The 10,635-nt window shown below is 48.6% G+C and overlaps 1 protein-coding gene across 2 annotated transcripts; it reads left to right on the top strand.

The window, feature by feature from the left end:
- Positions 1-695: 695 nt before the first annotated feature.
- SSTR5 (somatostatin receptor 5) lies at positions 696-10,090 on the top strand. 2 transcript variants are annotated; one of them, XM_027469338.3, is made up of 2 exons: positions 696-860; positions 8,074-10,090. In XM_027469338.3, exon 2 carries the CDS (start codon positions 8,138-8,140, stop codon positions 9,248-9,250), a length of 1,113 nt encoding a protein of 370 aa, XP_027325139.1. In that variant the 5' UTR covers positions 696-860; positions 8,074-8,137; the 3' UTR covers positions 9,251-10,090. The 2 variants fall into 2 exon arrangements, with proteins under 2 accessions (XP_027325139.1, XP_027325140.1); XM_027469339.3 differs by lacking the exon at positions 696-860 and adding an exon at positions 1,784-2,434.
- Positions 10,091-10,635: the final 545 nt, after the last annotated feature.

The following is a 10,635-nucleotide window of genomic DNA, read 5'->3' as shown; positions in this document are numbered from 1 at the left end:
ACGGCCCCCCCGGGGGCCTCGGCTCTCTTTCCATGCAGAGGGCAGGACTGGATCCCCCCTCACTCGGTCTTCCTCCCTGCCCAGGGCTCAGGACCAGGGGTGCGAGGTGTCTGTGATGACCCCCCCCTTACCCCGAAGGAGCCCCCCCATCGGGTGCTGCACTTTAGGGGGAGCAGCAGTGGGTGCCGCGTGCTCTAGGTGGGGGGCTCGCCCCAAATGAGCCTTTAAATGGACTTTTTGGGGTTGGAGGAGGGCTGAACCTGGGGGGCTCTTGCCCTGCCCCTGTCCTTTCTCCTTGGGCACGCAGCGGGTGCCCCCAGCCCCCCCTGGGGGACGAGGAGCCCCCACCCGTGCCAGGGGGCTGCCGCCTCCTGGGGGGCCGGGGCAGAGCAGCGGCACCACGGGGGGGGGCTCAGAGCCGGGTAGGGGCGTCCCTGAGCTCGGGGAGGGGGCCACGGGCATGCAGGGAGGGGGCAGAGCATCCCGGCAGCGGGCTGCCTCCTCCAGCACCGACGGCTCCCCACCTCCAGCCCAACTTTCTACACCGGGGGCGGCCCCAGGTTGTGTCCCCCCCCCCCCCCCTCCCTCCACCACCCTCGGGCTGTGCCACCCTCCCCCGTCTCTGCTCCATCCCACCCCTTCCACCCCCTCTTTCGGCTCCCCCCTTCGCCTCCCCCCCCCCGGCCGGGAGCCCCGTCCCTCCTCCCCGGGGGGGCGGCCCCGCTCCCCGCCCGCCGCCGGAGGGAAGCGGCGGAGCCCGGGGGGCGCTCCCGGCTCGGGGGGCGGCCCGGGCGGCTGCAGCCGGAGCACCGGGGCTGCTCATGCCTCCAGCAGCCGGAGAGCAGTCCCTGGAGCCGCAGGTAAGCATTGCCACGGGGAGAAGGGAGCAGCCAGAGGGGCCGGGGGGGGGGGGGGGCTAAGGGGCTGGGAGAGTGGGGGGAGAGGCAGGGAGGGCTGGGGACGGGGCAGGGGGGGGGCTTGGCAAAACGCACCCCGCTTTTTGAGGGCTCCTCCGCTCTCTGGGATGAACGAGGCTGTGGAGAGCTCGGTCCCGTTTGCAGGTCCCTCGGAGCAAGCAGCAAGCCCCCCTCTGCCCCCCTCTGCCCCCCTCTGCCCCCCTTTGCCCCCCTCTGCCCCCCTCTGCCCCCCTCTGCCCCCCTTTGCCCCCCTCTGCCCCCCTTTGCCCCTCTCTGCTCTCCGCACCCGGCTCTGGCTGCTGGAGAGCCGAGAGGTCCCGGCCGGCTGGAGGGATGGGGGAGAGGAGCCGCTGGCCGAGCGGAGGATGCGATGCTTAGGGCAGGACATCCCTTAGGATGGCTTGAAAGGGAGGAGAAAGGCACCTGCGGGAGGGATGCGCAGGGACACGCCACCTGAGCAAAAGTCCCCCACAGGGACTCCAGGAGGTGGCAGAGCCCCGGGTGCTCTCCCACCCAGCACAGGGTGGGATGGGGGCACAGAAAGCCACGGGGAGCTGGGGCTGAGGGCATGAGGCTCCTCTGGGATAAAACACGAGAGAGAATCACAGGAGGTCGGATGTGCTCCAGGCTGGTCAACAAGAGGTGGGTGGTCAAGGTCAAAGTGGAGCCCTGGGAGTCACCATCGGCACTGAGTGTCCTGGTGCCTCGCTGCCTTCCCGCAGCTCCCAGCATCCGCAGTCCCATGCACAGCTCCTTCCCACCATGCCCAGACCCTTGTGCAGAAGAGCGAGGGAAGAACACCCCAGCTCAGGTGTTTTGACCTTGCACACTTGTGTTGGGGTAAACTAGAGACTTTTTATGATTCTGGAGGGGAGGAGACATGAGGGTCGCAGCAGGCAGCCTGTATGTAGGGTGCCAGGATCAGCCTGTTAGTGCTCGTGTTGGGAACTTTGGCTGCTGGGGGCCAGGGCTCGGTGGTGAGAGCAGATCTGCACTGGGAGCGCTCACCAGGGACATTGCACGTGGGGGTGGCACTGTGTGGGACAGGTCTCCCTGCAGCTCCTCTCCTGGACCTGCTCCACTTTGTGCAGTGAGAGGAGCTACTGCTGAGCTCCGTCTGACCCGGGGCTCTCTCCTGGAGGAGGTACCTGAGCCGAAGGCATCTTTGGTCATTTCATCTTTCCCTCAGCCTGGGAGCAGACACAGCCAGTGGTTAATTGCTCCTCAATTGCACTGGCTTTGAATCTGGCACGTCCCTGAAATCAGTTCAGTTTCAATGGATTGCAGAGGAGAGAGGAAGAGAAGAGAAATGTTTTGGTAACAAGCCCTGGTTGCACCAGTACGCCAGCGCAGCAGTTGGAGTTTAGCCCCAAACACACCTGCCCAGGTGCGAACACGGCGGGGTTGGGCTGCACACCCTCCTCTGGCTCAAGTTGCTAAAAACTACTGATTTGGGAGCAAAACTGGGAGCATGTGACTTGCACGACTGCTCGTGTGAGAGGACCTGCTCAGCCAAAGTGAGTAATCTCCGAGCATAACAGAGCCTGAAATTTGCACGGGGAAAATAGTATTTAGCAAATATTTGGCAAAAGCAAGAGTGCTTTACGGGCTGGTTGTTTGCAAACTAAAAATAGGATCAAGTCATCAGGTAACAGAACCACGGAGTGCTCTAGGATATGCTGGGCTGGGCTGAGCAGCAGTAAGAAAGTGACACTGACTGGAAAATATAGTTCCTAGAGATATTGATAGTGCTAAAAGTGGCAAGACATTATTCAATTTTGACTTCAGTTCATCAGTGCTTAGTACCGATGCAGCTAGTCAAAACAGAAAACTAATTTAGTGCAAGAAATTTGTTTTGATATGTCTCCTGTAGAGAAAAATCAATCACTCCAGGGCTGTGGGTTTTTTGTTTGGTTGGTTTTGGGTGAAATGCACACCCTGAGAAATACCAAATGACAGAATTTAAGGAGGAAGGAGTTCCTATCTGAACTGAATCCTTTTGCTTTTTCCTAGGAGGTGGAATGGGGGGGGCGGAGGAGGAGGAGGTAACACACCAAAGATTTTGTATATGAAATAAGATTTCTGTGCCATCTTCAAGATGCTGCTTTTGTGCAAGAACATTATTGTAACTGTAAGAAGTTGAAGGAGGTCTTGGCATGATGCTGCATTTGCCTCCTCCTCACGCAGAGCCCTGCCTGGGTGTTTGTGCTATTTTGGAGCTGCTCTGCCAGGTCACACCAACTTTCACACCACCACCTCCCTCCTGTCCCGCTTCCACCAGCAGCTCCTTCCCTCCTGCTGCAGCAACCCTGGGCTCTGTCTGCTCCACTGCTGCAAATGCAAAGCCCGAGGCTCCCCTGCTTGCATCCAAGAAAGCAGGCAATGAACATTTATCCCCCAAAGGGCAGATTCATTAAGGACCAGTACAGCTTTTTTTCCTCTTTGTTAGAGCAAATAGCTCCACTATCACCTCACAGTCCCCTCTGTGGGACAGGGGAAAGCCGTGAAGTTCTGCTGCTGTTGGATACTTCTTGGGTACTTACCCAGTTGTGTTTCTACCCATTACTACCAAGGCCATGTATTTTAAAAGCAGATCTGTCTGGATTATCATTTTATATATTCCCGTTAGTTATTCTCTACCTGAAAGCCGTAATCTGCCTTTCTGTTGTGGTAATTCTCTTCACAGCAATTATGTTTGATGCTGCATTAGAGAGAGTTATGATTCCAGTGGTAAATAGGCAGCAAGATCAAATCTTGACTCACAAAATTAGGTTTCTTTATGTAATTACTTCTTGATCTTAGCTATATCCAGCTTTGAGTCAGATACAACACACTTCATAGAGTTATTTTTGCTTTGCTATTGAAACCACAGCCAGGAGGAATTTCTACCTTGATCCGCCTGGCCAGTTTTCAGGTTTGTTCTTCCTTGTGCTATGATGGTCCTTCAGTCACTAATGGGCTGCTGTGTGCTATTAGATGGATACCTGCTCTTGTGCCCAGCCAAAGCATGTTTGTTTAGGACACCTGCTAGAGAGGTTTTCACAAAGGCTAAATACCTTTTTTCCAGGCAACATGGTTTGTACCATAACATCGCTGCTATTTCTTCTTTCTCTCTTTTCCTGAACATGGACACAGGCAGTCAGCATTGTCCAGCTGCAGAGGATGCTTTTTTTTTTTTTCCTTCTTTTTTTTTTTTCAGGGTACTGCTCTGTAAATCAGAGGTTGGAATTATAGCAGTGATAACTCTGGATCTATGGTGTTTTTGTTTTTTTTTTTGCTCTGTTCTTTTTGGTTCATATGCTTTAAGCATAAAGCACATAATTTATGAAGTGTTCCAGTAGAATATCTTGGAGATCAAACACCAAAAGGGAAAAAAAATCTGGATGAGAAGTTCCCTAGAGTTGTTTTATTTTATTTTTTCTTTTTTATTTATCTGTTAATAAAGAATACCAAAACAAGATATCATTATATCATTCAGCATGCCTTAATTATATTTAGTCACCTTTCGTAGAGGTTCATGGCCATTGACTGCTGTAGTGGCAATATAAGTTCAGACAAAATTGCGCTGGTAAGTGGCAAGCTGTCAGCTACACAGGGGTGGAAATCACCTCTGCTCATCAAAGACAGCCAGTAAAATGTGCTTTTGTGGCTGTTCAGGTTTTGTTGTTGTTGTTGTTGCTGCCATGCTCTGATAAACCCCAGAGTATCTGTGGCTACAAGGTAAAGGCAACATGGTTTAAAAGGCTTAGTGGAGAAAGCTCTGACATGGTCTCAGTTTTCATGTCTGGATGACACTTACCACATCACAACCCCTGCCAGTGTATGGGAAACATTCACACGATGTCAGCTCCTTGCCAGCAATGCCAACCCGAGGGCTGTCAGCAGCTGAGGAGATCAAAGACTGCATGAGAGCCGTGGCAAATGTACTTCTTTATGAATCCACCCGCTCTTGAAAAGTGCAAAATTCTACCTTTACTTGAGAATAAAGCTTAATGTTCACACTAAACAAAGAGAAAAAAAGGCAAAATAATGAAGAAATAGACTGACATATTGTTGAGGTCCCTTTGGGGACAGCACAGCAGCAGCAGGATATCATCCCAGCTGCTGTTGGAGGAGGCTGGGAAAACTGCCCCCCCCCGTATGGAAGGTCTGCAAAGGTCCTTCCAGCAAATCCTTCTGGTGAATCAGGGTTGCCAGCACTGGATGGCTGGAAGAGCCTGAGGTCCTTGGCATGCAGGGATTTTGCTCATTAGGTTATGTTTGGGGTGAGAAGCAATTGGAGGGCATTGAACAAAGGAAGTCCTCGTCCTCACCGCCCCTGTTAAGGCTTAAAATCTGAATGTGGTGGAAGGTGCAACAGGCTTGAAGAAGTTGCTGTGCAATTTCTCTAGTCAACTCTTTTCAATGATATCTACTGTGGGGAAAAGGAAATAACTTCAGAAGAAACACATCCATCCTCATTTTTTAACAAGTGCTGGGATGAGAGCTGCAGAGCGCTGCAGTTCCTGACCTTCCCCATTGAATGGAGCACTGCTTCTCTTTACTGTCCTGCTACTTTTGCAGTCCCAGAACAAAAACATTGCTTTTTGGCCCAGACTGAATATTGCAGAGCTGGTCTGGGCCACTCTTGGGAAGAAGTGCCTTCCTAGTCTCAGCACCATACTCAGTTCCAAAAACACAGTTCCATGAATGTGAGCTTATAAACACCGATTGCCCCATCCCACCACACATTTCCTTTCTTCTTTAGTATCTTTAAAGATACTAGCTAACCAGCTGGGTCATACTGCATCTGACCTGCAGGAAAAGGCAATCACTCTTCCCAAGATCAAAACCCTGACAGCCCAGGAGGAGTACAGCGCTGCACTCCTCCCAGATAATCTGAGTTTTAATACAAATTCATATTTTAAAATTACTGTCAGAAAAGAACTTTAGAAGCCTGCTCTTTGGCCAGGACTGCAGTTTGCCTTTTCTTACATAATCCCCAAGTCCAGTCCTAGTTAATTCCCAAGGAGCGTGGTTTGAGCTGACCTCTCCCTGCAGTGTGCTATCAGGCAATGCAATGGCTCTTGCAGCACGCCCATGGCAGCAGCACCCAGACCCCAAACACCATGGTAGCTTATTTAGAACCTGCAGATCCTCCCCTCATTTCTCATCTCCATCGTTGAGCCAGCATTTGTTTGAGCTCTGGCAGCTCTCAGCTTTACTATCCAAGCCACCCTGGATTTCAGATTTCTCTGGTACATCTCCTCCTAGCCACGGAGTTACATGTGAGACACCTACTCCCCATCTGCACATTTCCAAATCAGAACAGCATATTTATGATTACTACTGGTAGCTGGAGGTACTTCTGCTCTCACCCACTGCAGTTTTTCTCACCCGAAGAGAAAGCACAATAACCAGCTCATGGAGGTGTTTTCTTTCTTCCTGGAAATAAATCTTTTTGTATGCTTACATGATACTGAATTTTGCTTTTGCTTAAAGACATAGGTGCAACGTGGGCTGGGTGTTTTTGCTATAATTTGGAATCCAGATTCAGGCCCACATCCTCCTTGAGCAGCTTCACCAGTGAACGCTGCCCAAACTTGGGAGAGATCTTGGGCCAGATTGGGATTGTGAATTTTTTTTACTACTCTTCTATCCTTTATGTTACTTTTTTTTTATAGCAAAAAGCTTTGACTCCTTTACAGCAGAAAGCTTTATAAACACCTACTTAGACCATGCTCAGACAAAGAACCAATAAATATCCTTGTGATTCAAGCATGCCACAGAAACAGAGCTTCGGAGATTTTCAAACCTTTTCAGGCTGTCTAACAAAAACTACATATTCCTTCACCGAATCAGTTCAGCTCTCTGTATCCTCAGAGGCTTCCCACTACATTTTGGCTTTCATGTGGAAGAAAGGTGTTTCTTAGATAAAAAGCACACTTCTGGGTGAGAGGAGAGGGATTCAGAAACACTAACAGAAACATAATCTTGAGAGACAGAAAAGAAACAGCTTGTTCCTTTCCATTGCGGAGTCTTCACATCTGTGTGCACATGGCCTGACCCGATGGAAAAGTGTTCTCAGAAGTGGTCGCTTCCATCTTGGCGTTCATTGATTTCTGTACAGGGTTTTGTCAGTTGTTACGGAGGGTTTTGTCTCCCCACCTACACAGCTGCCGATGTTCTCTGGGGGGTTTTCAATTGGTTCCGCCAGGCAGCAAGTGGCATTTGAATATATCAACTGAGACTGTTTCTATGTAAACAGGGAGACCTGTGAAACATTGCAGTGGAGCTTCGCATGCAAAAAGCCAGGAACTATCTTTGGATCTGGATTTTGAAAGCCCCCAGCACTTGTTCAGGAGCGAGACAGGGCTGAGTCAGTCCCTGCGCCTCTCCAGGCACCCTCGGCTAAGTGAGAGCAGAATCGCACCACTCTGGACTTTAAAGCTTTTGGCACTAACACCAGGGCTGTGCTTTCAGCCAGTTTTAGTTGTATGCACTGTGTGGTCTAAATCTTTCAAAATTATTTTCTAAATCATTTTCTATGTCAGTATTTAGAGAGAAAAAATAAGAGGGGAGGTGGGTTCTGGATTTGTGTGTTTTTTGCCCAAGTTGGGAAGCTGAGGATATTCCCCCTGTCCCTTGACTGCACATAAGAGGAACATGTGTATACAACAGGCTGCGAGACAGTCAAACAGCAAAGTTTGCTCACCAAGTGGCACAGGAGGCATGCGAGAATTTACCTTTCTCATCAGCAGAGGAAGGACTGGCCTCATTACCATCAGGCTTTGGACCCGAACAGCCCACATGCTAGGGCAGTCAGACTCCTTCGCTGCAGGAAAGCTTCTGTCTCTGCCTGTGAAGTGTGATGGCCATCACCTTCTTCACTTACATTTCCCGGTGGGATGCGTGCTGTGTTACTGCACAGAGCTCCTGAAAATTAAAGATACCATTAGCTATTGGGATGAGCACTCAGGATCTCTCATTGTGGGATTCCTTTGTTCAGGCCTTGATCTCATCACGTGTGCTAACTGCATAATTCAAACACAAATTCTGGCTACAGATAGAAAATTAAATGATGTGTAAAACTTAGTCTACTTTGAATTCACTTTTTCTGTCTCTTTTTCTTTTTCTTTTTTTTTCCTTTTTTTTCTTTTTTTCTTTTTCTTTTTAGGAACAAGATGCCTGTGAAGTTTAATGTCTCTTAGCCCTAGAAGAAAAACTGAGGAGTAAAAGTTATGGATCCTTTATACTTTCCCAGCACATTGAGTATGGACGCTAGTTCCAGTGACCTGAATTCCTCACTGCTGACAAATGTGACAGAGAATGGGACACTCTCAGAGCAGCCTCCATTCAAATACATCCACAAAGTCCTGATTCCCATCTTCTACATCCTTGTATGTGCAGTTGGACTCAGTGGCAACACATTGGTCATTTACGTGGTTTTGCGCTATGCCAAGATGAAGACCGTCACCAACATTTACATCTTGAATTTGGCCATTGCTGACGTCCTCTTCATGCTGGGCCTGCCCTTCCTGGCCACCCAGAATGCCATCTCCTACTGGCCCTTTGGCTCCTTCCTGTGCAGGCTGGTTATGACTGTAGATGGTATTAACCAATTCACTAGTATTTTTTGTTTGACTGTGATGAGCATGGACCGCTACCTGGCAGTAGTTCATCCCATTAAATCAACCAAGTGGAGACGTCCCAGGGTGGCCAAGCTCATCAGTATGACTGTCTGGACATTCTCGTTCCTGGTGGTGCTTCCAGTCTTCATCTTTTCAGATGTGCAGGAAGACTTTCACACCTGCAACATGAACTGGCCAGAGCCTGTCAACATCTGGTCGGCAGCATTCATCATTTACACGTCGGTCCTAGGGTTTTTTGGTCCTTTGTTGGTGATCTGTCTGTGCTACTTGCTGATTGTGATTAAAGTCAAATCTTCAGGGATCCGAGTTGGGTCTACAAGGCGCAGGAGATCAGAGAGGAAGGTGACCAGGATGGTGGTGATCATCGTGGTCGTCTTTGTGTTTTGCTGGCTCCCATTTTACATGATGAACATTGTCAATTTGATATTTATACTGCCAGAAGACCCTGTGCTGGTAGGGGTGTACTTCTTCGTGGTGGTCCTGTCCTATGCAAACAGCTGTGCCAACCCCATTCTTTATGGATTTCTTTCTGACAACTTCAAGCAGAGTTTTCAGAAAGTCCTTTGCCTCCGAAAGGGCAATGGTGTAGAGGATGGTGACCCCATTGAACACAGGCAAGAGAACAGCAGTCGCCTGCAGGAATCCATGTTAACCCAGAGAAATATTGAATTCAATGGACATATGCAGACTAGCAAGGTGTAAGGGAATGGTTTGGGACTGCAAAACACTTGTAGACCTGGAGAACTTGGGGACATAAAGGAGAGATGAAATCATAACAAAGCTAAAACCCGGAGGCCCACAAGCTCAAATAAATGTACATAGACTTCTCTTCACTCCCCTCCCTTTCCCAGCTAAAAGTGTTATGGGTTATACTGGGCTGCGTAAAGTTCTTACGGTGTTTTAGCTAAGGCAGTCAGACGTGTTACCACTTTCTGTACCCTAGAGAACTGATCTACTGGTACCCACTGCTGGCTTTGTACTTCTTCTCTGGTGATGCAAAACAACACAAATCCTGTTCTAACTACCTTGTTAAGCTGAGTTCATGGCTGCTTTGCACTGCTGGGATCAGCTCAAAACAGAAAACAGCTCAGATAATTTGGCTGGAAATGTCTTTGAAAGTCTTCAAGGGGATCTTTTGAAAGAAAAACACCATATTGTAATAGAGGTTCCATACAAAAATGTCACAGCACTGATCTTGAAATTATGTATAATCCATGGCTTTAGAGTGCTGTGAGGTCCATTTACACTGTTTTACTGTTATTGATCCATATAAGAATCTCAAAGTATTTGGGAATCTTTCAAACAGGAAGAAAGAATAAAAACAAAACTAGGAGAAAAATGCTGGAAGAATTCAATGTATTCATGATACGTTCACATTCTAAACCAAACTGCATATAAAATGTAATGTAACCACTTTATTATCATGTAAGTGACAATGATTGTGAAGTGCTGGAAAGGTGTTGTGTATATTTATTGGTTCTGAATGTAAGTATGGACTTGAATTTAAATTGTATTTTCAGAAATTAAAACAAGTTCAATCCCCTTCTGACTATCCATGTCATAGCTTCTCCAAGCAATGTCAGACACGTCACAAAAAAAAAAAAAAATCATCTGAGGCTTTAAAACTTACCTTATCATAGATGCAGTATAGTTCAGTGTGATAGGGCCAATATGGGGATCTGTGGGGCTCTGCAAGAGCATATAGCAGGACAGAGGGAGCAAGGAGCAATATCCAGACCTGACACCTGCCTTGAACCCCACCCAAAGCACTTGCATTGTAAAGTGAGGAATCTTCCTGTGCTGAAAGGATGAAAACAAATTACAGGCTTGTTTTAATCCAGACAGAAACTATTTATTCTCTTAAGAAATTGCTTTCTGCCACTGCAGTCACCCACACAGGTCAAACAGCCCTTCTGTAAGGAAAATTATTTGTATATAATAGAAAGCAGGGCAGCAGAGACAAAGGGGGGGCACGTCAGCTGCCCTTCCAACCCTTGGTGGCCTTCTGTAGCATCTCTAGGGGACATGGCTGGGCCCTGGCACCAGCAGTAAATATCAGCCTGACATTTGTACAAGTAAGGCAGATT

The sequence above is a fragment of the Anas platyrhynchos genome, chromosome 15 (genome assembly GCF_047663525.1).
Source record: "Anas platyrhynchos isolate ZD024472 breed Pekin duck chromosome 15, IASCAAS_PekinDuck_T2T, whole genome shotgun sequence".
In the NCBI taxonomy this organism is placed as follows: domain Eukaryota; kingdom Metazoa; phylum Chordata; class Aves; order Anseriformes; family Anatidae; genus Anas; species Anas platyrhynchos.
This window is presented reverse-complemented; position numbering and strand designations above follow the sequence as displayed.

Excerpts from the sequence above, each read along its gene's own strand:
- SSTR5 (XM_027469338.3), top strand. The coding sequence starts at position 8,138 with ATGGATCCTTTATACTTTCCCAGCACATTGAGTATGGACGCTAGTTCC.